Source organism: Heteronotia binoei, chromosome 2 (assembly GCF_032191835.1).
Source record: "Heteronotia binoei isolate CCM8104 ecotype False Entrance Well chromosome 2, APGP_CSIRO_Hbin_v1, whole genome shotgun sequence".
NCBI classification, from domain to species: Eukaryota; Metazoa; Chordata; class Lepidosauria; order Squamata; family Gekkonidae; genus Heteronotia; species Heteronotia binoei.
The window spans coordinates 28,484,547-28,511,781 of record NC_083224.1 but is presented as its reverse complement, the minus strand read 5'-3'; the positions used below and the strand labels follow the sequence as shown (position 1 = coordinate 28,511,781).

Below are 27,235 nucleotides of genomic sequence, written 5' to 3'. Positions count from 1 at the left end.
CAGTTATAATAACATTGAAACATAAATAACTGCCATAAGGAGAAGTTTTATTTAGTTTCCTGGATTCACAACTGTTAAATTTTGATCCAAATTCCTTTTAAAAATTCCACTTGGAACTCAACTTGAAATGTTTAGCAGTTTTAAACTTTTGGAAGTTTTATGTATAACGAATGGATTGATATATATTTGTAGTTTGCTTAGGTACGCTTAAGACTTTTGGTCATACGTATGAAATAAAGATACTTTGAGGGGGGGGGGGAAAGCTCCTGTTTGCGCATGATGCAAAATGAGTTTACTGATTTGTTGTTTCTAGCAATCCTAATAGGTAGCTTTTAATTCAGAACATCTACTAAACACATCCAAAGAAGGCGGCAATATGAGGCCCGTCTGGCCTGTTCGCATCAGTAGCATAGGTTCCTGACTAACAGGACACACAGCATTTTGGCTTCCTCTCTTACCCCCAACACATTTTGTGCAGTGGCACATGCGAGCACCAACAGATCATAAAGGTAGAATTCATGAGACCAACCTCTGGAAAAATAGGTCAGCACCAACATTCCTTCTAAGCTACGGACTCTTGTGAGCAAAAATGCTTCTTCGTGAGCTACTAGCATGAAAGTTGTGAGCTACTGCATAAACTAGTTTGCCCTGGGGCCATTTTTCCTGAGCTAATACAAAAAGGTGTGAGCCAGAGCCTAAAAAGCTGTGCGCTTGCTCACACTAACTCAGCTTAGAGGGAACACTGGCCAGCACCTTAAATGCTGGGATCAGGATGGACTGGCAGACACAGTGCCATCTCAAGCAGAGTTACACCCTTCTAAGGCCCACTGACTTGCTGGCTAAAACGAGGTCATAAATCAACCCTTCTGCAAGGCTGTGATTCAGTTCAGAAACCCAGCAGGAGCCCCTTTAGAACTACTCTTCTGTTTTTCACTTTTCCCAGTGGGGAAAAAGGCTTTAAAATGAAATGGTCATAAATCAACCTTCCTGAGCACATGAAACAGCTTTAGACTGAATCAAACCCCTGCTTGGTCCAGGTCAGCGTTGCCTACTCCAAATTGCAGCAGTTAGGATCATAGAGCTGAAAGGGACCTCCAGGGTCATCTAGTCCAACCTCCTGCACAATGCAGGAAATTCACAAGCATCTCCTCCCACCCCTGTGACCCCTGACCACCCCCGTGACCCCTCTTCTCTGGGCTCTTCGGATCTTTTTGAAATTAGAGGCACCAGGGATTGAACTTGGGACCTTCTGCATGCAAAGCAGATGCTCTGCTGCAGAGCCACAGTATTTTAGAATGTTCATGATTGCCATCTTATTCCGAAGCATAAAGAATTCCCTTTCTCCAACAGTTCCAGGCTCAAAATCTTTCTCTTTCTAGGGAAAAGAGAATGACTGACTGGTAGGGTTGCCAGGTCCCCTGGGGTAGATGGGGGTGGGGATGGGACTGCTACATCCAGGTTGGGAAATTCCTGGAGGTTTGGGGATGGAGCAAAGGAAAGGGGCAGAAACTAAGTGGGGTACAGTGCCATAGAGTCCACCCTCCAAAGCAGCCATTTTCTCCAGGGGAATTGAGTTTGGAGATGAACTGTAATTCGGCAGGGCTCCCCAGGTCCCGTCTGGAGGGTAACATCCCTATGTGACTGGCAGATCTCAGATAGACCTGATCTAGTTTGAAAATTCACAGGAAAAGAGGGCAAGGATCCTGATCTGAAGGTAAACCTTTGACACATTCTATGTCCATCCCTCCCACACATTATGCTTCTGAGCTCCCCTCCCTGAATTCTCAGGCCTCACCCTCCAAAGTAACCCTGTTTAAACACGATATCAGCAGTACAGAACACAACCTTTTAAAAACACGTGTTCCTCCTCATGTTTAAACCAAGCTCTGTCTTTGTGATGACCCACTCGAGGCCCACGTTTCCAAATAAAGCCATTTTGACATATCCTATCAGAGCGGCTGAAAGTTTTCAAACTGAAAAGCAAAGAGGAAAGGGGCATATTCCATCTCTTTCCCCAGGTAATCAATACTAGTCCCTGTTTTGGGATTTAACTGGTTTGAATTTGAAATTACTAAGCCCGCAATCTCTTTTGCATCACCAATTTTTCATAAGCTTCTGGACTTTCCCTTTCCAAAACCCTTGTTGGAACTTGTTGCTTCTAGTCAGAAGTACAAATAGCGCCCCAATGGCAGGCTTAAGAAAGTATTGGATCTCCGTAAGCGCAGTTCCGCTCCACAGCCAGGTTGTAATGTCCACCGCTTCCTCCTTTGTAGGCGCTGGTCACGATTCGAAGCCATCCACGCTCACCCTGCAAAACATTTATGACCATAAATAACTTTTTTCTTAGGACCAGGGCTTTATTTGTAGCAGGAACTCCTTTGCATATTAGGCCACTCCCCCCTGATGTAGCCAATCCTCCTGGAGCTTACAGTAAGCCCTGTACTAAGAGCCCTGTAAGCTCTTGGAGGATTGGCTACATCAGGGGTGTGTGGCCTAATATGCAAAAGAGTTCCTGCTACAAAAAAAAGCCCTGCTTAGGACAGTGATGCTCTGAAAATCCTTACATACCTGTGCTTCTCATGATCCATTTCTGGAAGGGAAAATTTTTTATCATCCTTCTCTACCTAGGGCAATTGTCTTGGATTGAACCCTATGCATGCAGAAGGATACTGTGGATCAGCTGAGTTTGTGTGTAGATATGAAAATACACACTTGCAACTTCCAGGAGTGTTATTCCTTCAGCCACAGCTACATGTACATCTGTCTTACATGTATAGGGTACACTGGATTATTCTTTGTACATGAGAAGTAGGGGTGTGCATTCGGCACAAACTGAGCTGAAAATCTACCCCCAAACATACCGTATTGGTATTTTTTGGATATTTTTCCAGCTGGTTAGTGAGTGGGCTGCTTATTTAGCTAGCTGAAAATGGCTGACCCAAAAAAAATCCTGAAAATATTTGGGATTTTTTTGGGGCCGCCAGATTGCAGTCTCTTTAAACACTTTCTGGGTGAAGCTGCAGCTTGGAGAAAGCATTTAAAGGGACCATAAACCCTTTAAATGCCTTTGGAATTCAGCCATAGCTTGCAAAAGGGACTGCAAGCCTTTTAAATGCCTTTCCCCCCACCAATGGAAACAATGGAGGATGGGGGCGCTTTCTTCTGGGGCCCACAGAATTGGACCCCCGATCCAATCTTTTTGAAACTAAGTGGGGGGACGGGTTGAGGAGAGGTACCAGCAACTATGCTGCAAATTTGATGCCTCTTGCTTAAAAAATAGCTTCTCAGAGCCCCAGATTGATTTTCCATTGCAGTTTATGGGGACCAGGCTGTCTCTTCCTTTGAGAACGCACGCATAGCTGGTCTTGAGGACAAAAGGAGATTGAGGAAGAATCGCACTGCTACAGCACCAATCCTAAATCAGACTTTTCCCTGCAGCCACTGTGGCCGGACCTGCCTGTCCCGCATTGGTCTTGTCAGCCACCAGCGAGCCTGCAGCAGACGTGGACTACTGCACCTTTCTTAAATCTTCGTTCGCGAAGTCAAGCCGAGAGAGAGAGACTATAATAGTCTCTATAGGGTGTAATGGAGTCAAAAAATCAGCAATCTCGAATATTTATTGAATTCAAATACTATACTGGTACTGCGATTAGGAAATACTGATATTTTCCGGTTTCAATACAGAAAAATACCAGGGTTGGGGGTGGTTTGCATACCCCTGATGAGTAGTTTTCATGATGCATTCAATGTGTGTACAACTGAACCTGTGATTGAAACCCTCCATTATCCACACAGGCAATGGCAAACCACCTCTGCTCCTTTCTTGCCATGAAAACAGCTGGGAACTGCTATAAGTCGCTTGGTGCTTTGAGGGCACTTTCCACCACCAAGCAGATGAAGCTTTGGCCCGAATGGGCCAGGCTATCCTGACCTCATCAGGTCTTAGAGTCTCAGCAGGACTGGCCCTATACAGTACATGGGTGAGAGACCACCAAGGAAGTCCAGGGTTGCTATAGAGAGGCAGGTAACAGCCAGGGCTTTTTTTGTAGCAGGAACTCCTTTGCATATTAGGCCACACACCCCTGATGTAGCCAATCCTTCAAGAGCTTACAGGGCTCTTAGTACAGAGCCTACTGTAAACTCCAGGAGGATTGGCTACATCAGGGGTGTGTGGCCTAATATGCAAAGGAGTTCCTGCTAAAAAAAAAGCCTGGTAACAGCAAACCAACTCTGCTTGTCTCTTGCCTTGAAAACTCTATGGGGTCGCCATAAATTAGATGTTACTTGATAGCCTTTTCCATCCCATGTATCCAGATAGTGGTCTCCCAGTTTCAACTGCAAAATGGATGCATGTTGACCCTTCCTTTTCCTACCCAGGGTACAGTCTGCCTGCCTGGCTGAATCCTTTCCTATAGCAAGCTCTGGTTTAGGGGGTACCTTCTCTTTTCCTTACCCAAGGTTCTCCCCATGAGTTGCGGACAATCCAATACTCTGTTCCATTTTCAACTCCCCAGCCAGCGACGGAGACGATGTGGTTGATTATGGGCAAGAGCCTGTATTCTTCATAAAGTCCTCCGGTGTATTTGTCCAGTTTGGAAGTAGCCATGATCCCACAGCTGTGTAAGTTATAAAAAAAATGGATTTAGGATGTTACTAAAAACTAACATTTTTCTATATGAAGAAGATATTGGATTTATACCCCACCCTTCACTCTGAATCTCAGAGCGGCTCACAATCTCCTTTCCCTTCCTCCCCCACAACAGACACCCTGTGAGGTGGGTGGGGCTATGGCTGACCCAAGGCTATTCCAGCAGCTGCACTCTTGACACAATCACAACACTAGAACTCGTGGGCATCCAATGAAGCGGATGGGCAGTAGGTTCATGACAGACAAAAGGAAATGCTACTTTACACACCAAGTGAATTAGCTGCCAGAGGATCTAGTGATGACCACAGGAATAAATAACTTTATAAGCAGATTAAAATAGAGTCATGGAGGATCAATCTATCAATGGCTACTAGCCCTGGTGACTGAGGGGACCCTCCACATTCAGAGGCACTAAGCCCCTGAATCCCAGTGCCAGGAGGCAACGTAAGGGGAAAGCCTGGACCTTCGTGTCCTGTGGCTGGCCCTCCAGAGGATCTGGTTGGCCACAATGTGAGACAGGATGTTGGACTAGATGATCCAGCAGGGCTCTTCTTATGTTCTTAGGACAAAGGGGGATAAAAAGAGAGCTTATGCATGCATGATGCCCTGATGTTGGAACAGCAGGCCCAGGTGCTGAGCAGGCACAGGGTTACAAGGTGTAGTCTGGAGTCTAACCCTTTTCAGGCAACATCAGGGTAAAGCCCCTGCCTCTATGCCCTGTTGTTGGCCATCCAGAAGAACTGGTTGGCCACTGTGTGAAACAGGAAGTTAGACTAGATGGACCACTGGTTTGATCCAGCAGGGCTCTTCTGATGCTCTTAAGGGAGGGTGGAGTCTGGGGAGAGAGCTCAGCAGGGGATGATGATGACGATCATATTGGATTTATGCCCCACCCTTCACTCTGAATCTCAGAGTCTCAGAATGGCTTACAATCTCCATTACCTTCCTCCCCTATAACAGACGCCTTTTGAGGTAGGTGGGGCTGAGAGAGCTCTCACAGAAGTTGCTTTTTTAAGGACAGCTCTGCAAGACCTAAGGGTTACTCAAGGCCATTCCAGTAGCTACAAGTGGAGGAGTGAGGAATCAAACCTGGTTCTCCTAGATAAGAGTCCACACACTTAACCACTACACCAAACTGCCATTGAGAGAGACAAGAAGGGTGGGGGTGGGGAACTTTACCCAAAAAGAACTGAATTAAGAACCAAAAGTTTAAAGAAGTCAGAATGTGAAGGTCCAATAGTTCTATATCTAAACTTAAAACATAAATACCACCAAATACATAAAATACATGTATTTATCACAAATTAAATAAAAACAAATGTAGCCAAGGATCTGGGACAGGGGTGTTAAACGTGCGGCCCAGGGGCTGAATCAGGCCTCCAGAGGACTCCTATCAGGCCCCTGATAGGTTGTCATCTGCTTCCTTCTCTCTCTCGCTCCCTTCTGCATCACAGCTTGCTGAATCACACAGGAGCTACAAAGCAAAACCTCTATTTTCTCCATTGGCTGAGGCTCCTCCCTCGGGAAGGGAGGGACAGCTTGCTTTGCCAGGCTCTCTCAGTTGCACGGCAGAGCTACTGAGCCAAGCCTCTCTTCTTTCTATTGTATGATGCTCCTCCCCCTATTCGCCCCTTGGGGATGGAAGGAAAGAGCCAGAACTTCCTTTGCTCAGATCCCTGAATTGCACAGGAGAGATACAAAGAAAGTACCTTTAAGAGTGCTAATATTCTAAGCATGTTTTATTTTAAGGTTTTTTTTAAAAAAATTTTTAACTGTGTTTGTCTGTGTCCTTTATAAAGTTTATATCTCTGCAACCTGGCATTACATTTTAGGACATGCATAGCCCGGCCCAACAAGGTCTCATTTATATCACATCCAGCCCCCATAACAAATGAGTTTGACACCCCTGATCTAGGAGACCTGGGTTTCAATCCCCATTCATGCCACAGGAGTTCACTGGGTGACTGTGAGCCAGTCCAAACTGCCCGCCTAACCTACCTCTCAGGGTTGTTGTGAGGAAAAAATAGTGGATCAAATCATGAATCAATGGATCTAAGAGCAGATTGTGGCCAGGGGTCTTGGATTATTCCTCAAAAGACGTAGCACAAGCAGAGCTACTCAGCCTCCCCTCTCTCCTGATATCTCCAAGAAAAACTGAAATATACCAATCTGCAGGGCCTTTTTTGTAGAAAAAGCCCAGCAGGAACTCATTTGCATATTAGGCCACACTTCCTGACATCACCATGGTTTCACACAGGCTTTTTTGGTAGAAAAAGTCCAACAGGAACTGATTTGCATATTAGGCCATACTTCCTGACATCACCATGGTTTCACACAGGCTTTTTTGGTAGAAAAGAGGAACTCATTTGCATATTAGGTCACACCCCCTGACACCAAGCCAGCCAGAACTGCATTCCTGTGCGTTCCTGCTAAAAAAAAAAGCCTTGCCAATTCGTGAATGTTTACAGGCTTCCACTGACTTGTTACTGCTTACATTAAGAACATAAGAGAAGCCATGTTGGATCAGGCCAACGGCCCATCCAGTCCAACACTCTGTGTCACACAGTGGCAAAAAATTTTATATATACACACACACTGTGGCTAATAGCCACTGATGGACCTGTGCTCCATAGTTTTATCTAAGCCCCTCTTGAAGGTGGCTATACTTGTGGCCGCCACCACCTCCTGTGGCAGTGAATTCCACATGTTAATCACCCTTTGGGTGAAGAAGTACTTCCTTTTATCCGTTTTAACCTGTCTGCTCAGCAATTTCATCAAATGCCCACGAGCTCTTATACTGTGAGAAAGGGAGAAAAGTACTTCTTTCTCTACTTTCTCCATCCCATGCATTATCTTGTAAACCTCTATCATGTCACCCCGCAGTCGATGTTTCTCCAAGCTAAAGAGCCCCAAGCGTTTCAACCTTTCTTCATAGGGAAAGTGCTCCAGCCCTTTAATCATTCTAGTTGCCCTTTTCTGGCCATTGCTTGCCATACAACATTGAGGGTTTTTACCTGATGGGACCATTGGCATAGATTTCTGCCTTCATTTTGTCTCTTCCGCTGATCGTTCCATAATCGGCGACTTTCCAGAGGGTGTAATTCTTGATCACATGACATTCTCCAAAAGTAACACATGTCCCACACTGGTTAAACTTCTTGCATTCTACAACATCAACAGAGAGTTTGAGTAACATGATGGGCACTTTCACACATACACTAAATAATGCACTTTCAATCCACGTTTGCAACTGTATGAAATGACAAAATCCACTTGCAAACAGTCACTGAAGTGGATTGAAACTGCGTTATTTAGAACAAGGGTGTCAAATGTGCACCCGGGGGTCGAATCAGGGCCCCAGAGGGCTCCTATCAGACCCCTGAGCAACTGGCTCTTGTCTGCTTCCTTCTCCCTTTCTCATGCTTCCTTCTGCATCACAAGTTCCTTTGAAAGGCTTGTTCAATCACACAGGAGTTACAAAGCAAAACCGTTATTTTTTCCATTGACTGAGCCTCCTCCCTTGGGGAGGAAGGGGGAAGGGGGGGAGGGATAGCTTGCTTTGCCAGGTTCTTTCAGTTGCACAGCAGAGCTACGGAGCCAAGCCTCTCTTCCTTCTATTGGCTGTGGCTCCTCCCCTTCTTCATCCCCTGGGGATGGAAGGAAAGAGCCAGAGCTTCCTTTGCCCAGTTCCCTGAATTGCACGGGAGATATGAAGAAGAAGAAGAATTGCAGATTTATACCCCGCCCTTCTCCCTGAATCAGAGACTCAAGAGTGGCTTACAATCTCCTATGTCTTCTCCCCCCACAACAGACACCCTGTGAGGTGGGTGGGGCTGAGAGGGCTCTCACAGCAGCTGCCCTTTCAAGGACAACCTCTGCCAGAGCTATGGCTGACCCAAGGCCATTCCAACAGGTGCAAGCGGAGGAGTGGGGAATCAAACCCGGTTCTCCCAGATAAGAGTCCGCACACTTAACCACTACACCAAACTGATACAAAGAAAGCACCTTGAGTGCTAATATTTTAAGCATGTTTTATTTTATGGTTTTTTGAAAAAAGCTTTAATTGTGTTTGTGTCCTTTATAAAGTTTATATCTCTGCTACCTGGCATTACATTTTATGACACGCATAGCCCGACCCGACAAGGTCTCATTTATGTCAGATCTGCCCCACATAACAAATGAATTTGACTGACACTCCTTATCTAGAATGTGTGAAAGCACTGAAAGGGGAAAGGCTGGGTAACATCCTGCCTGAAGAAGAAATTCTCAAGAACTTAATAGCTTACACAATTATGGGTCATTTGGCTGGTCCTAATAAAAGGTATTGCATGAATTGTTTCCCTCCTTCTTTAATCCTGGGTTTAGGCAGTAGACTAAGTGAAAGACTTCAGTCTGAGACCTTGGAGAGCTGCTGCCAGTCTGAGTAGACAATACTGACTGTGATGGACCAACAGAAAAGAGTCCAGTAGCACCTTAAGACTAAAAAAATTTGTGACAGGGCATGAACTTTCATGAGTCACTTCTCCAGATACAGCTAGAATGTCAGTCCACCTGTCCTATATATTGGAAAGGGGAGTAATTTCAGATGCCCAATGACATTAGCAGGCAAAGGACAATAGGTGTGATTGGATTCACACCTACAACGACCCTCTCTGCATATCACACCTGATCCAATCACACCTTCTATTTGTTGTCATTTGCCTGTTCATGTCATTTGGTTTCTGAAATCACTCCACTCTCCAAGATATAAGAACAAATGGAATCACATTCCAGCTCTATCTGATTTTGTTAGTCTTTAAGGTGCTACTGAACTCTCATTCTTTTCTATTGCCACAGACAGACTGACACGGCTGCCCATCTTGATCTGTGATGGACCAAGGGCCTGATTCAGTATAAGGCAGGTTCATACGTTCACCAAAGTGGTTTACAATGTAAATAATAATAACATACATAAAATGCATAAACATTTCTAGTTGAAATAACCAATTTAGAACTGCTGGTAGGCAGAAAAACTAATCAGATTCCATTCTGAATAAAACTGTCTTCAGCTGCCTCCTAAAGACTGAGAGTGAGGGGGCCAGGCACAGCTCCCTGGGGAGGTTGTTCCGCAACAACGGAGCTGTCACTGAAAAGGCCCTGTCTCATGTAGCCACCAAACTTTTTTGTTCAATGGGAGGGTCAAGAGGGCCCCTCTCTGTGATTTTGGTTTCTGAGCAGAGAAGTACAGGAGAAGACAGTCCTTCAGATACCCTGTGGCAAGCCATGTAGGGCTTTGATTTTGGGCACTTTTGTCCCTAAACACTGTAGCCATCAGACTTTTTTGTTCAATGGAGAGTGAAGAGGGCCTCTCTGTGATTTTAGTTTCTGAGCAGAAAAGTACGGAATACAGTCCTTCAGATACCCTGGTTGCAAGCCATGTAGGGCTTTGATTTTCGGCACTGATTTTTGTCCCTCAATACGCCATCAACATCCAATCTCCTATTGCTTATGGCAGCAAAGGAGAGCAGCTGCCCGTTGGTAGACTTGTTCATTGTTGTAGGTGACTGGCAATTAACAGAGACCGGATTGTCTCTCCTCTCTTCTCTGCTTCTGCATGAGTTGCTTCCGAAAGCCTGAGACAAGTAAGCACCCAGAGGCAGCTGGCCCTCTGGCCTGCCACGGAGCCAGCCTGACTGTCTCTCTGTCTAGGCAGAAATCAGAATTATCCTTTTATTAGCTCTTTTTGATAATTGAGCAACTCCCTGTTCCTTTGATTATCAAAAAAGACTTGCTATGGATCATATCTGTTTATTCCAGGTGTGTGGCGGTGTTAAAGTTTGCTAAAGCCAAAATAAGGACTCTTGTGACACCTATTCTAGGGTTGCCAACTCTGTGTTGGGATATTCGTGGAGATTTTGAGGGGAGGAAGGCAGAATTTGGGGAGTAGAGGGATCTCAGCAGAGTGTAGAGTTCAGCCTCCATTTTCTCCAAGAGAACTGATCTCTATTGTCTGGAAACCAACAGTAATTCTGGGAGCTAACAAATGTATCATGTTTCTGTCTCCCAAAATTTTATGCCACAAAATCTGTGGTCTGGGGAGGGAGGGGCAGAGCCATGACTACTGGTGGAGAAGGCAGAGGGGAATGAAAGCTGGGCATGACGATAAAGCCCAGAGGCCTCTGCATTGCCCACAGAGGATGCTCCTTGCATGGGCTTGACAGGGCCAGAGAAAGTGCTGCCTCTGATATGAGAATCAAGATGGCGGCGCTGCCTCTTGGCAAGTGGGCCATCTTACCAGTCTGAGCCCAGCCTCTGGCACTTAACACCTCTTTTCCTCACACTGACTTCTATGATCCATTCAGAAACTCAGTTTTGTTCCCAACCCTCTATGTTATGCTTCTGTATGTGGGGAGGTGCCCCCAAAGACTTTTTTTTTTCCTGTCAAGTTGAAGCCAAGTTATAGCAACCCTGAAGGTTTTTATGGCAAGAGACATTCAGAGGTGGTTTCTCACTGCCTTCTTCCATGTAGTGTCCTGGTATTCTTTGCTGGCCTCCCACTCAAATGCTAACCAGGGCAGACCCAGCTAAGCTTCTGAGAGCTGACAAGAATCAGGCCAGCCTGGGCCATACAGGCCATACAAGGCGAGCAATGAGTAGGATCTAGGGTTGCCAGGTTAACTTAGGGTTGCCAGGACATCAGGGGCCTCCTGATGTCCTTCCAGGAGACCAGAAGTGATGCTGGCATTTTTGGGCCTAGGTTTGGTTTCAGGCCTACTTCTGGTTGGGGTGACACTCTGGTTTTTGGGCAAAACTTTGTGGTAAATTCTGCTTCAAATCACAGAGTTTTGCCCAAAAACCAAAGTGTCACCCTCATCTAGAAGTAGGCCTGAAAAGGTCAGTTGGGGGTGGGATTTGCCTCCACTAGCCAGCTGGCTAGCAACAGGCAAGAGCCTGTAAAAACAGGAATTTCCCTGCTCCCACAAGGGAGCTGACAAGCCAAGTGGGACATGAAAAATGTATTTTGCACGTGAAACCCATTCAAGCATAGTGGTTAGAGCAGGGGTGTCAAACATGCAGCCCGGAGGCTGAATCAGGCCCCCGGAGGGCTCCTATCAGGCCCACGAGCAACTGGCTGTCATCTGCTTTTTTCCCCCTCTCTTTTGCTTCCTTCTGCATCACAGCTTGCTTTGCTAGGCTTGCTCAATGACACAGGAAGCAAAGCCTCTATTTTCTCCACTGGCTGAGGCTCCTTTCTTGGGGAGGAAGAGCGGGAAGTCAGAGCAGGCTCTTTCAATTGTACAGCAGAGCTACTGAGCCAAGTCTCTCTCCTTCTATTGGCTGAGGCTCCTCCCCCTCCTCGTCCCCTGGAGAAGGAAGAAAAGAGCCAGAGCTTCCTTTGCCCAGTTCCCTGGATCCCATGGGAGAAATACGAAGAAAGCACCTTTAAGACCAATAAGTGCTACTGTTTTAAGCCTGTTTAAGTCTTTAAAAAATATATATATTTGTGTTTGTTTGTGTCCTTTATAAAGTTTATTTCTCTGCTACCTAATCTTAAATAGGTACACATATGGCCCGGCTCGACAAGGTCTCATTTATGTCAGATCCAGCCCTCATAACAAATGAGTTCAACACCCCTGGGTTAGAGTGTTAGACTAGGATCTGAGACCCAATTTCAAATCCCTTCCTTGCTATGAGAAACCTGCTGAATGACCTGGGGCCAGTCACATACTCTCAGCCTAGCCTACCTCACAGGATTGTTGCAATAAAATGGAGGAGAGGAGAACGAGGTGTTCAGGGCAATGCACTGATTTATTTATAGTCCACTTTTCTTCCCATTGTTGGGACTCAAAGCAGATGTGGAACATTGTTTTCCCCTCCTGCATTTTCTCACATCAACAACCCTGTGAGATCAGTCTGGTCGAGTGTTTGCGATGGGCTCAAGGTCACCCAGCAGCTTCCATGGTGGAAGTGGGGATTCGAACCTGAGTCACCCAGGGCCCTATGCCTACTGTATCCATTATACTCCACTGGCTGCTCTCAATGTACATTGCTTTGGGCCCCCACGGGGAAGAAAGACAGGGGGTATAAATGAAGTCAATAAATTAAATAAATAAACTAAAGGCATGACTCGGTTCCTTTGTAGAAGGAGGATGAGTCAGTGGCTGGAAGGAGATCTCACACACTTTGGTCTTTGGCTTGGTAATTGTTGCAGGTCTCGTCAGGGATGCCATGGGTGTGCGCGTACTCCCAAACACCCGTGTGGTCTCCTCCGTGGCAGGTCCCCGCATCAGCACAGTCAATCACATGTTGAACAGAGAGGTAGGCAGAAGGCCAGGCCGCTTTCCTCTTTATGTTGATACGGTCTGAGGGACAAAGAGAAACACAGCGACAAACAGAACAAGCTGCAATTGGGGAATATCTGCCAGTTGAAATGGTATTTAGCCATAAACTCACAAGGCCATCTTTGGCATCGGTCTCTCTGTGCCCCAAGCCCTCACCTCGAATCTAGGGATATAATTACCAGGAAGAAAAAGAAGGAGGAGGAGGAGGAGGAGATTGGATTTATACCCCACCCTTCACTCGAGTCTCAGAGCAGCTTACAATCTCCTTCCCTTCCTCTCCCCACAACAGGCACCTTGTGAGGTGGGCAGAGCTGAGAGAGTTATGAGAGAACAGTGAATGACCCAAGGTCACCCAGGTGGCTGCATATGGAGGGGTGGGGACTCAAACCCGGTTCTCCAGATTAGACTCCACCGATCTTAACCCCTGCACCAAATTGGCTCTGATGGGTGATGGTGAAGCATTTTCAACACCGAACACGGCATGTACATGCCAAGTATTATAATCATTTGGTGTAAGGCATTAGTGGGGTCGGGACACACAGCACTCGGCAGTTCTGAGAACGTTTCCACCAAACGGAAAGTTTTAACAGAGTCCCATGCTAGCAGTGCCTGTATTTGGGGATGCCAGGAGGGAATGGCTAGGAAAGGCTGCCCCAATACCTGCAAGGGCGCTGGTGCTGCCGTGGGCCCAACAGGATCCGCAGTACTGAGGAATGTGCTGGTTGCGTGTGGCGCTCACGTAATTGACTCCATTTACGTTGCGCCAATCCCAGCTCTGGGGGAGTTTAGAGACGTCCAGGTATTCGTGAGGACGAGGGTAAGTTCTGTTGCAAGGAAGAGGGAGAGGAAGTTAACAATGTTTCCAGAGTCTGGAGGGAAGCCAGGAGGAAAAAAGTGTCATAGCGATTCCCAAGGGTAGAATTCTAGCAGGAGCTCTTTTGCATATTAGGCCACAGACCCCTGATGTAGCCAATCCTCCAAGAGCTTACAAGGCTCTTTTTTGTAAGCTCTTGGAGGATTGGCTACATCATAGGGGTGTGGCCTAATGCGCAAAGGAGCTCCTGCTAGAATTCTACCCCTGGCGATTCCCGACATCTTTCTGCTTAGTTTGGGGTCACATCGTAACTCCTAGCAATGAACTTCCTTTTGAGCATAGATTCAGGTGCGGAGCCAAGTTGGTTTGAATCAGCAGAACAAAGTTTGAGTTCAGCAAGACCAGCAAAGTTTTATTCTGGGTATAAGCTTCTGTGCGCATACACACAAAAACTTATACCCATAATCAGGGCTCTTTTTTTTTTGTAGAAAAAGTCCAGCATGAACTCATTTCCATATTAAGCCACATCCCCTGATGTCACATTGTTTCACACAGGGCTTTTTTGTAGAAAAGGCCCAGAGGAACTAATTTGCATATTAGGCCACACCCCACCAAGCCAGCCAGAACTGCATTCCTGCTCAAAGAAAGCCCTGCCCAGAATTGAACTTGTGGGTCTTAAAGGTGCCACTGGACTAAAACTTTGTTCTATTCCTTTTGTGCGCTGAACAACTTCTTTGTGTGAAGTCCATGCAACAGCTCACGCGGCTGCTCTCAGCATAGTGCAGGATTGAGCTAAGATCTGCAAAACCGAATTTCAAATTCCCACTTTGCCATAAGTATCCAGGGGCCGGCCATTCCATCTACCTAACTGGGTTGTTGTGAGAAACAGAACCATGACCGCTGCTCTCAGCTTGCTGGAGAAAGGGCAGAATAGAAAGTTACAAGTAGATCACTGGGAAAATTCTAGCCCGGTACAGCCAACAGCCCCACACATTCACTGAATGAGAAAGAAAGAAGACAGGGTGCGAGTATAATCGGTGTTTATATGCCCCCTCTGTGGATCAACAACACACCATTTCTTCAATTCCGCAGGGCTTGTAAAACCAAGCTCTTCCACCTAGCTTTTGATTGATGCGATCAGAAATTGCTGCACTAAAGGAATAGCTAACCACCTGGGGCATGGACTTGTGCCTTATGTCTATCTAAAATAGGGGTGTCAGACATGCAACCCAGGGGCTGAATCAGGCCACTGGAGGGCTCCTATCATGCCCCTAAGCAATTAGGTGCTGTCTGCTTCCTTTTCCCTCTCTCTTGCTTCCTTCTGCATAACAGCTTGCTTTGCCAGGCTTGCTCAATTGCACAGGAACTACAGAGCAAAACCTCTACTTTCTCCATTGGCTGAGGCCCCTCCCTTGGAGAGGAAGGGGGGAGAGGGATAGCTTGCTTTGCCAGGCTCTCTCAGTTGCATAGCAGAGCTACTGAGCAAAGCCTGTCTTACTTCTATTGGCTGAGGCTCCTCCCCCTCTTGGTCCCTTGGGGAAGGAAGGAAAGAGCCAGAGGTTCCTTTGTCCAGTACCCTGGATATCCATGGGAAAAACAGAAATAAAGCACTAAGACCAACGAGTGCTAATGTTTTAAGCATGTTTCATTTGAAGTGCGGGGGAGGCAAGGAAGAGCCTGGGGAGAGCGACGGTGGCGAAAACAGGGCCAGGGGGAGGCAGGGAAGAGTCTGGGGAGAGTGGTGGTGGCAAAAACGGGGCCGCGGGGAGAGTGGGGGAGGCAGGGAAGAGCCCGGGGAGAGCGACAGTGGCGAAAACGGGGCCATGGGGAGAACAGGAGGGTGGGGAAGAGCCTGGGGAGAGTGGCAGTGGCGAAAACGGGGCCGTGGGGAGAGCAGGGGAGGAAGGGAAGAGCCCGGGGAAAGTGGCAGCAGCGAAAACAGGGCTGTGGGGAGACCGGGGGAGGCAGGAACAGGGTGGGAAGAGCCTGGGGAGAGTGGTAGGGAAAGGAAGGATCATACAGGAGGAAAGGGGGTTGGGTGGAGGGGCCATGCCCCCTGGCACCTCCCCCCGCCGTGGCTACGGGCCTGATTTATACTTGCAATACAGCACCTATATGTTTTTAGTAATTATATTGTTTTTAAATGTTTTATGGTATTAATTGCCAGTTGGCCTGTAAGCCACCCCGAGCCTGCTTTGGTGGGGATAGTAAATACAACTGGAGCCAGTGTGAAGATAAGCAATATAAGATAGCCCCCGGAAGCAATAAAACTTTCACACAAAGCACGTAAATATGCATTTTTAGTGAAGTAAAACAAAAACAAAACCAAGGAACACTGAACATTCTTGAAAGTTTTCCCACAAAGTCTCTCAAAAGTCACAAAGAATGATAGCCTCTTCAAACAGAACTTAATGAAGACGTGGGTGAAGTCTTTAATTTCTTAGTGTTCCACTTGTTAAGTGGAACACCGGTAGCAGCAAATTAGGAGCATGCGCGGATCCATGTTGTAAAGAGTAGAGCTGTGACTCCGTGTAACGTTGGGAGAAAAAGGCTGAGGAAGAACTAACTATTGAAACCGTGAGGAGTCCTTCTAAAAGCAGTTCCTTATTCTCTCTGTACCATCATGAGTGGAACACTAAGAAATTAAAGACTTCACCCACGTCTTCATTAAGTCCTATTTGAAGAGGCTATCATTCTTTTTGACTGTTGAGAGACTTTGTGGGAAATATTTCAAAAATGTTCAGTGTTCCTTAGATTGTTTTTGTTTTACTTCACTAAAAATGCATATTTACACGCTTTGTGTGAAAGTTTTATTGCTTCCAGTGGTTATTTTATACTGCTTTGGTGGGGAGGCTGGGATATAAACCTAATAAATAAATAAATAAAAACAAGAGGAAGGAGTTCCCATGACTGCTTTCTCCATCTAGTTGCCCCTCTTCCCACCCAGGGGGCAGGGCCAGAAAACTCTAAAGATAATCACTCTCTGTAGATTATCTTTAGAGTCCCTATTGAGCCCAGCCTGATAGCATCAGATCTGCATATGAATTCCGAGGCTGCAACTTCCTACTGAAATGGAGACTCCCTTAATGGGTTGTTGTTGAAGTTGGGCACCTTGAGAGCCAGTTTGGTGTAGTGGTTAAGTGAGCAGACTCTTATCTGGGAGAACCCGGTTTGATTCCCCACTCCTCCGCTTGCACAAAGGGCAGCTGTTGTGAGAGCCCTCTCAGCCCCACCCACCTCATAGGGTGTCTGTTGTTGGGGGAGAAGGTATAGGATATTGTACGCCATCTGTCTGTAAGCAACTTTGAGTCTCTGATTCAGAGAGAAGGGCGGGGTATAAATCTGCAGTCGTCTTCTTTTAAATCTGTCCAGATTTTTAAAAGGGCTGTGTTGCTCTTCTGTTGGTTCTGGAGTACTTTCATTTCAGCACTTGAGTTGCACAACAAGTCTGTTTTGGCCTGGGGATATGACAGGGCATTCCTAGCCCCTGGTAGCACATATTGAACTGGAAGGAGCGCAGATTTGATGCTCACAATGATTAAAGTGCATCAGAATCCCCAAATGTGCGTTCAAAGGGAAGGCAGGCTCTCTCTTTCCCGGCCTTGCATGTGACACGGTGACTCAAGGGTCAGATCAGTCAGTTTGGATTAAGTGACCTTAACGCTTTCCCCAGGGGAGATTTAGACTGCAGTCTTGTGATCTGTTTCTCATTTTGTGTCGCAATCTGGTGTGACTAAGAAAGCAAACTGAGGGAGGGGCTCCCCAGATAAGGGCAAACCTGATCCAGGAACAGATCTGTCTCGTGTCTCAGCTACCCCAGCTTTCTGCCCCAGCGTTCAATACTTGGAGGCTCTCCTAGATTAGGAAAGAGTGCCTCCATGATTTGCATGACCTATTGCTAAACTCCATCTCTGTCTCCCTCTCTCTTTCACGTGTATACCCACACAAATAAGAGTGGGGCCGTGGCTCAGGGGCAGAGCATCCGCTTGGCATGCAGAAGGTCCCAGGTTCAACCCCTGGCATCTTCACCGAAAACAATCAGGTAGGAGGTGATGTGGAAGATCTCGGTCTGTGAGCCTGAAGAGCAGCTGTCAGTCTGAGCAGACAATACGGATCTTGATAGACTCAGCATGAAGCAGTTTCATAGCCTCAGATGCAGACGATGGCACAGTTGATTCACGGAGGCTCCTGTGGCATGTATGGAGGAAGTAGGTTGGTTCTGGTTGAGAAGGCTGGAAGGGGTAAGGAAACCTGCCTCCCCATCCCCTGGGGATTGGCAACCCTACAGGGGTCCCACTGGGGTCACCAAGGATGAATCTAGCCTGCTCCTTGCTTCACAAGGAAGGCTGTTATTCATTCTTATAAGGAAAAGTACAGCATGCCGCTGGCCCAGCACTGACCACCATTGCCCCCCCACTGCAGCTGAGGGACTAATCTCTCTCTCTCTCTCTCTCTCTCTCTCTCAGAGCTGTTCCTGTTGACAGCAGAGAAGAGGACTTGCAATGATGTGTTTAAATTAAGGGAGGGATATTACCAGCTGGATATTAGAACTTTTTTAAAGTCAGAGTTGCTCCAACAGTAGAACTGGCTTGCCTAGGGAGGTGCTGAGCTCCCCCTCACTGGCTGTCTTTAAGCAGCAGCTGGACATACACTTGTCAGGGATGCTCTAGGCCAGAGGTGGCCAAACTGTAGCTCAGGAGCCACATATGACTTTCATATTATGTGGCTCTTGAAGCCCCAACCAGCCTGTTGGCTGGCTTGAAGAATGCATTTAAAGTTGCTTTCTTTCCACCTCTCCTCCCTTTCCCCACCTATTGCCTGCCTGCCTGCCTTCCTGTCTTGTGGCTCTCAAACATCTGGTGTTCATGTCTTGTGGCTCTCAAACATCTGATGTTTATTCTGTGTGGCTCTTACGTTAAGCAAGTTTGGCCACTCCTGCTCTAGGTTGATCCTGCATTGAGCAGGGGATTGGACTAGATGGCCTGTCTGGCCCCTTCCAACTCTGTGGTTCTATGACTCTATCAAGTTACTTCTGACTTATGGTGACCCTATGAATCAGTGTCCTCCAAAGTGTCCTATCGTTGACAGCCTTGCTCATGTCTTGCAAATGAAGGGCTGTAACTTCCTTGAGTGAGTCAATCTGTTTCACGTTGGGTCTTCCTCTGTTCCTGCTGCCTTCCACTTTTCCTTGCATTCTGGTCTTTTCCAGTGTCTCGTCTTTTCACAGTGTGACCAAACTACGATAGCCTCAGTGTAGTTATTTTAGATTCTAGAGAGAATTTCAGGCTTTATTGCTGATGGAAAAGGGAGGGAGGGTCCCAAAAGGTTTATGCTGCTGATCAGGGTGGAATTCTAGCAGGAACTCCTTTGCATATTAGGCCACACACCCCTGATGTAGCCAATCCTCCAAGAGCTTACAAAAAAGAGCCTTGTAAGCTCTTGGAGGATTGGCTACATCAGGGGTGTGTGGCCTAATATGCAAAGGAGCTCCTGCTAGAATTCCACCCCTGCTGGTGATCAGGGGAACTGCATAGACCAAAGCTATGGGGGCCAGGGGTTGTAAGAAAGAGGGGACTTGTAATAAAGAGGTAAACTTGGCCTGTTCCCCACCAACAAAGACCCGGTGTGTGTGTGTGTGTGGAAATTCTTTTGATGCCTTGCTCACGCTCAACCATTCAGCCTTTCCCATAAGCTCACCAGCCCCAACTTAATGGAGAGCTGGATAACTTGTTCCATTCCAATGAGTGATTCCTGCTGGCCTGGCCTTATGGCCAATCACACCATCTACTGTATCTGAGATTTGGGAAGTTTTAATACGGTTTTATGTTTATTTTTAAAAACTGTTTTAAGTGTTTAGATTGTTCACTGCCTTGAGGACTCTAAGCTGGACGGAGAGATAGCATAAAAATGTACTGGAAGGAAGGAAGGAAGGTAGGTCCCCACAAAGAGATCCGCAGTACCCGTATCATTTAATACAAGCAGGGCTGGCTCGCCCACTAGGCAAACTAGGCATTTGCCTAAGGTGCTGGGAGAGCGGTCGCCAAATTGGACTCTTGCCCCCTTCCCGCACTCAAGACAAATGCCTAATTTACCTCCCCAACACTGCCACCACTGCCGTCCTCGCCACCCCACCTCCTCCCTCCCCCCTTCCCTTCTGCAGCTCCATGCTCTGCCACCCCCCCCCCCCAGTGTGCTCAGAGGAGCACCGCTAGAATTGGCCCTACCTGCTTAGATGCGGCCTGGGCATCTCAGCGCTCTCTCTTAAGAGAGCATTCGACGAGGCTTTGCTCCCTCTCACTTTAATTTTAATGTTTAGATTTATATCCCGACCTATCACGCAGGCGGGCTCAGGACGGCTTACTACAATAAAACAACAAAGTTAAAATAATATCATAGAAACAGATATTACGAAACAGGTGCAGCACAATAAACCATCCTACAGGCATAGGTGGTAAACCGCATGTGGCTGATGGCTAACAGCGTAACATAACACCATAGTGGTGAAATGCTGGAGGAAGTGATGACTTTCAAAGGACGCCCACCGAATTAATTAAAAACCTGGAGGAAGAGCTCCATCTTACAGGCCCTGTGAAATCTTGATAAGTCCCGCAGGGCCCAAATCTCCAGCAGGAGCTTATTGCACCAGGCAGGGGCCCGGACCAAAAAGGCCCTGGCCCTCATTGAAGCCAACTAGGCATCCTGAGGACTTCCAGTTCCAGAAAGCAGTGGGAGCAAAGCCTCCTCCAGCGCTCTCTTAAGAGAGAGTGCTGAGATGCCCAGGCTGTATCTAAGCAGGTAGGGCCGATTCTAGTGGCATTCCTCTAAGCGTGCCGGGTGGGGGGGGGGCCGGCAGCGGAGTGTAGCTCCGCAGAAGGGGAGGGAAGGGGCGGCGGTCTGGAATGTGTGTGCACATGCGCGCGCCTAGGGCCCCCGGGGACGTAGGGTGGCAGACAATGAGTCTGCCTGGGGTGCCACATGCCCTAGGGTCAGCCCTGAGTACAAGTGCACTATTTCTTAACAGCCACCCCTCCGCACACACATTTCACAAAGGTTCAAAGAACAGTAAGAAGGGTGCCTTCCTCCTATGCTCTCCCCCTCTCTGGCCTGTTCTTATATATCAAGCCTTGTGCTTCAGATCAAAGCCTTTTGCAACCACCAAAATCAGGAGTGACAACAATTGCACAACAGCTGGGCCAGGATGCTGGGGGAGATGCTAAAAAGGATGACGGAGCGGAAGGGCTGTGTGGGCTTGTGTGTTGCAACGTTTCAACCAGGCAGCCGGGACTGTTTGCAAGGCTGTGCATCTGTTGTGTGTGTCTTCCCTCTGGGGTTTTGTAACGAAGAGATGCCTTTCAGAGACAGCCCCTGAGCAACTAACCCAGTCTGCTTTCAGTACAACAGCCCTGGGCAAAAACCAAGGCATCCCTTCTTTCAGTCACTCAGAAGGCACCAACTCATTCCAAGTAGTAATCCGGAGAATGTTTACTAGGCAGTAAACTCCACCCCATCTCCCCCAGTCCTCACCCAGATGGCCGAGACTAGTTCCATCTGGTCAGATCTGGGAAGCTAAGCAGGGTCAGCACTGGCTAATATTTGGATAGGAGAAGAAATACAGGGTCATGTGGCAAAGAAATACAGGGTCATGTGGCAAAGAAATACAGGGTCATGTGGCAAACCATCTCAGCTCATCCGTAGCCTTGAAAACCCAATACGGTGGCCATAAATCAGCTGTGACCCCCCCCCCCCAGCATCCCCTAGCACTAATCCGGAGAGCCTGGGCTAGTTTGACCTGGCCAAATACTGAAAGCTAAGCAGGGTCCATCCAGGCTGGTATTGGGATTGGAAACCAGCAAGCAAATCCAGATCAAGATGGTGAGCCGTATTTGTCTGTTAGCAGCAGTGGAAAAGAGCAAGAGTCTAGTAGCGCCTTCAAGACTAACACGATTTGTGGCAGGTGGGAGTTTCCCCCAGCCTCTCCAGTCTATGCCCAGAGGAGAATGAGGAGGAAGAAGACTGCATATTTATACCCCGCCCTTCTCTCTGAATCAGAGACTCAGAGCGACTTACAATCTCCTATATCTTCTCCCCCCACAGCAGACACCCTGTGAGGTGGGTGGGGCTGAGGGCTCTCCCAGCAGCTGCCCTTTCAAGGACAACTCCTGTGAGAGCCATGGTTGACCCATTCCAGCAGGTGCAAGTGGAGGAGTGGGGAATCAAACCCGGTTCTCCCAGATAAGAGTATGTGCACTTAACCACTACACCAAACTGAAGGAAGACCAAAGTTGCTACACCAGAGGTGGGCAATGGCAAACCACTGCTGTTTGCCTCTTGCCTTGAAAACCCTGTGAGGTGCTCATAAATCGGACACGACCCCACCACCTTAGTGAGGTTCAATCAGGCCAGTAGCCAGAGAACATTTGGGGGGGGGGGGGGCAGGGGAAAAATGTTAGGTGGGGGGCCCATGGGCACCAAAACGATGTCTGACTTCAAGGGCTACAACCAGGACTCCACGGTGCTCGCTGCCTAGATCATGAACGGCATTGGGAAGATGCCCAAGTTGCGGGGTGTGTGTGTTAAACTTACAAAAGAAATGGCAGCCCTTGTTTTCCTCTTGAGCGATGCTGCACTTGTTCAGAGTGGCCATGAGTGGCGGTGAGCAAAGGGGATAGATTGGAGGGGTCATACAGATGGAGGGGGGGAGTTGAACCGCTGAATGCTGCCAGAGAGCTTCAGGATACGCCAAACATAAATGGGTTGGATGCATTACAATTTGGTTTGTTCAGGACTTAAAAGAGAGGGAGGTTTTGGTGGTGCCCCTGCATCGGCACTAGGGCAAGGCGCCTTGGTTCTGCCTCAGATTCAGCAGGCGCTCACAGGAGAACAGCTCCTGAACCTTTCTGAGGGTTCCCCCTCTTCCTCCCACCTACCTTCTCCATTGAATAGCAGGTGCAGCTGCATAACAATCCCTGGATTAGGAGAGGGGGCAGCCAGTCAGCCACTAGGGGTTTTGCCATGCCCCCAGCAGCCCTGATTAACCCCTCAAGAAGCCCACGGCACCCTTTCTCCACTTCTTATGTGATTTTGGGCAGCGGGTGGCTTGCTGGCCTTTTGACTGGGGGGGACAGCCCAGGAGAGCCCCAGGCGAGTGAGGCCTGCCTGGATCTCCAGCCAGCCCAAGCAGACCTTGCTCCCTGGGGGCTCTCCTTTTTTGCGTTGGGTTGCTTTTGGCTGGGGGGGGGGGGATATGTTAAAGAGTTATGCTAATAAGCTCCACCACTTCTTTTTTACGACCCCTAGCTGGCGGTAAGCAAAGGAGGGCAGATTGGAGGGCCCCCAGTGGAGGGGCCATACAGATGGAGGGGAGTTGAACGATTTAATGCTGCGAGAGGGCATCAGGATGCGCCGGACACGGATGGGTGGGAGGTATTGCAATTTGGTTTGTTCGGGATTTAAAAGAGAGGGAGGTTTTGGTGGCGCAAGCCTGCCGCGACCCCCCAGGCATACCCACCTTTGGCCTCTTTCACACGACCTCGATGGGGAAGGCAGGGTGTCCCCGCGGGTCTCCAACAGCGGCGTTTGAAAACCCCCCACCCCTCCCGGCGTGCGGCGGCTGCGCGTCAAGGGCGAGCCGCTCCCGCGCCTTTGGGAAGCGCGGCTCGTCCCCCTGGCTGGGGCGCGCCTTGCGGGGCTCCCTTACCTGAGCTCGGCGGGCTGGCGCGCCAGCGGTCGGTGGCAGCTCTGCCCTTCGTGGAAGTAGAGGCCGGCAGCCGAGGAGGGGCCCCCAGCGCCCAGCAGCAGGAGCAGCCCGAGGGCCGGGCGGAGGAGGAGAAGGCGGCAGCGCATGGTGGCCGGCGGGCGGGGAGGAAGAGGCGCCGGGGGGCCTGCGGGGCCGAGTTGCGGTCGCTGCTGCTGCTGCTGCTTCTGCCGCCGCCTGCGCCACCGGGCGAGCCGAGAAAGGAGAAGTGCGAAGAAGGAGACGGCTACGAAGAAGCGGAGGTGCCGGAAAGGCCTGCCCCCTGCCCGGGACTGCGGAGGCGGAGGAGAGGGCGGCGAGGCTGCGCTGCTGGCTGGCGGGGGCGACCCCCACCTCGGGCCTTCAGCTGGTGGGCGTGGGGAGGAGGCTGGGCTCGGACAGCGCTGTGCTCTGCTTCGGGAGGGGAATCTCCATTCCCACGTGCTCGCTCCCGCTTCGGGCCGTATTTGGAGGGAATTCCCTGGTCCAAACAGCAGGCCCGGGAAGCCTCCCGGCGAGCGTCCTTCTAGCTGATGTGGTGCCATCCGGACTGGTTGCAGAGGGGGGCAAGGTTGCCAGCTCCAGGTTGGAGAATTCCTGGAGATTTGGGGGGGGGTGAGAGGGCGAGATTGTGGGACGGGAGGGAGCCGGGGGTAGTGTGATGCAGAGTTTGCTCTTCGAAGCGCCGGTTTTTCTCCAGGGGAACTGATCTTGTTCGCTTGGAGAACAATTCTAATCAGGACCAGATCTACATATTTTTGAGAGGGGAGGTGTCAAAATTTTTAAAAATGACGCCCCTTTATGGGCCCATTCTATTTTTTGGACCCATAGAATAGAATGGACTTCATACTCAATTTGGTGCCCCCTAGATCCGGCCCTGATTCTAATAAGCAGGGGATCTCCAGGCTCCAGGTGCTACCTGGAGGTTGGTAACTACAGAGGGGAGCTGTGGTGGTCTGCGGGAGAAGGCAAGACTGGAGTTGGAGAGCACTTTAGAGACCAACAAGATGGAGGGGGGCTTTGCCTCTACTTGGACTCAGATTTAATTTGCAGTTGAGAGCATTGAGGGAAATGGGTGCTGCAGTTTGTTTCATTGAGTCTTGTTTTTTATGGCCAGCAGCAACCTGAGAGCAGATGAGCAGAAGAAGGAAGTCCAGGGTTGCTACACAGAGGCATGAAATGGCAAACCACCCCTGTTTGTCTCTTGCCTTGAAAACCCTCCAGGTCCCCATAAATCGGCTGTGACTGGAAGGAATCCCGTCAGGGTCATTTCATAGAAAAAGAGGTGCTGGAGCTCATTAGCACAACTCATTTGCATATGCCACACACCCTGACATCACCAGAAGGTGGACTAAATTATATCAGCTTAGCATCTGCCTTAAATGCTTCTTGCATTATAATTGTCATAATAAAACCTTACTCCTATCATATTTTTAAAATTACATTCTCCTGTGTGGCCACGGTGGCATGAGGAAGATTTCCATCAGTCTGCTTGGTATGTTTTGATTATTTTCCCTTTTTTTTTTGCAGAGGGAAATATTAGAAAGTTTGTCCAGTCTTAGAGTTCAGCAAAATTCTCACAGGGGTTTTGAACAATGGAGCCCAGAAGCAAGTGGGGGTTTTTTTGGTGGGGGGGGGGGAAAGAAAGAGCACAATAAAATGTAAAGGATTTGGACTTCTGCTCCTGTGAGCTCCTGCCCAAAATGAGACCTGCCAAGGGTCATCTAGTTCAACCCCCTGCACAACACAGGAAATTCAACTACCTCCCCTCCTCCCAGTGACCCCAGAGGAAGGCAAGAAATCTCCAGGATCCTTGGGCCAATCTAGCCTGAAGGAAAATTCCTTCCTGACCCCAAAGTGGGGATCGACATTATCCTGGACATATAAGAAGGGGCCACAAGAGTCGAGCACCAGCTCAACTCTTCCTCCCTTTCCTTTCATGATCTGCCTAAATTCATAAAGTGAGTCACGGAATCAGCATTGCTGTCAGATGGTCTTCTAGCCTCTGCTTAAAAACCTCCAGAGAGGGAGAAACCACCACCTCCTGAGGAAGCCTATTCAACTGCGAAACTGCTCTAACTGCTAGGAAGTTCTTCCTAATGTCCAGCTAAAACCCCTTTTGATTTAATTGTAGACCACTGGTTCTGGTCCAACCTTCTGGGGCAACAGAAAACAACTTTGCTTCAGCCTTTATACAACAGCCCTTCAAATATTTGAAGATGGCTATTATATCAGCTCTCAGATGGCTATTAGATCACCTCTACAGGCTAAACATACCCAGCCCCTTCAACCTTTCCTCAGAGGACTTGGTCTTCAGACCCCTCACCATCTTTGGATACATTCCAGCTTATCAACCCCTTCTTACACTGTGGTGCCTGAACACAGTACTCCCAGAAACGTGAATCTTCTTTGCCTGCCAGGAGTTCTGCCATAGTCTGGCATGAAAGACCATATCCTCCCACACTACCCAGCCTGCCAGTTAAGGATCTGCCCTGCTGTCTTTGGCCCTGTCTTCAGAGGTGGGGCAAATGGCATTTAGTGACAGGGCATTATCTGTGGTGGCACCTGCCGTTCAAATGTCTTCGCTCTTGAGGCTCACTTGGTGCCTGTTTTCTTTTAGGGGCCATGTTAAAACCCATATTTTTTACCCAGTCTTTTGATTAAGGGGTTTATCTTAACAGCTTTTTGTATTTTTTATGTGCATGTGTGTTACCAGCTTTTTAATGTCCCCCGCTTCAGTTTTATGGATAGTTTTCATGCTGCTTATGGCTTGTGTTTTTAATGTTCTGGGTTTTTTATTGTAAGTTTCTTGAGCAGGACTCTGAAGAGGCGACAGAGAAATATTCTAAATGAATAAATACTTGAGAATGTGTTAAGATCACGAGGACCTGAAAAATCAACCCCCCCTCCCTGTTTTTTACTTTGTAACATGAAAGTGAAGTTACAGGGAAATGCAGGGGGGGGCGTTAATAGGAAAAGCCCAGCAGGAACTCACTTCCATAAACCCCCTGATGTCACCATTGTTTCACACACACAAAAAGAAAAAGCCCAGTGGGAACTCTTTTGCATATTAAGACACACCCCCAACACTAAGCCAGCTGGAACTGCTGCCTTGCACACTGCTATGCCTCATTGGATTGGTGGGCTGGTCCTAATAAAAAGTATTACTGTCAATTGTGTTCTTCCTTTGAGTTGCCAGAGTTGTCATTTTTCAACCTCTTTTCTTTGGTCTCTGTGTTTTGCACACTTGTGTCATTTTCTGTTGCACATACATATCAATGTGAACAAACCGACATATTGTACAGGTATATATGAATGTATGAACACACAAAATCAGGCCATTCATATATCAAACTATGTGGTGCATTGCTGTTTTGAACTGTTGCTAAGCTCTACTGTAGGAAAATTGTTCCGCACCCCGCAGTTAAAGAAACACTTTCTTGGGTCATAAATCACTGGGGTTGGGTGGGGGGGGGGGGAGAGATGTGGATGCTGAGCAGTTGAACGAAGAAGACATTGGATTTATATTCCGCCCTCCACTCAGAGTCTCAGAGCGGCTCACAATCCCCTTTATCTTCCTCCCTCACAACAAACACCCTGGGAGGTAGGTGGGGCTGAGAGAGCTCTCACAGCAGCTGCTCTTTCAAGGACAACTACGAGAGCTATGGCTGACCCAAGGTAATTCCAGCAGCTGCAAGTGGAGGAGTGGGGAATAAAAC

General features: G+C 48.3%; 1 protein-coding gene across 1 annotated transcript; it reads right to left on the bottom strand.

The window, feature by feature from the left end:
* Positions 1 to 26: 26 nt before the first annotated feature.
* Positions 27 to 23,626, bottom strand: LOC132566051 (cathepsin Z-like). Its single transcript, XM_060230722.1, has 6 exons — positions 23,481 to 23,626; positions 13,630 to 13,793; positions 12,811 to 12,990; positions 7,663 to 7,813; positions 4,454 to 4,616; positions 27 to 2,308 (listed from the first exon to the last, which is right to left on the bottom strand). The coding sequence occupies exons 1-6, from the start codon at positions 23,624 to 23,626 to the stop codon at positions 2,195 to 2,197; spliced, it is 918 nt and encodes a 305-aa protein (XP_060086705.1). The 3' UTR covers positions 27 to 2,194.
* Between the last annotated feature and the right edge of the window lie 3,609 nt (positions 23,627 to 27,235).

Bases quoted from the DNA above. Each gene is read 5' to 3' on its own strand.
- LOC132566051 (XM_060230722.1), bottom strand. From the start codon at position 23,626: ATGCGCTGCCGCCTTCTCCTCCTCCGCCCGGCCCTCGGGCTGCTCCTG. The intron at 7,814-12,810 runs GTGTGTGAGATC...TTGATGTTGTAG, and splicing joins TTACCAAGCCAAAGACCAAA to AATGCAAGAAGTTTAACCAG. The intron at 4,617-7,662 runs GTAAAAACCCTC...TAACTTACACAG, and splicing joins TATGCCAATGGTCCCATCAG to CTGTGGGATCATGGCTACTT.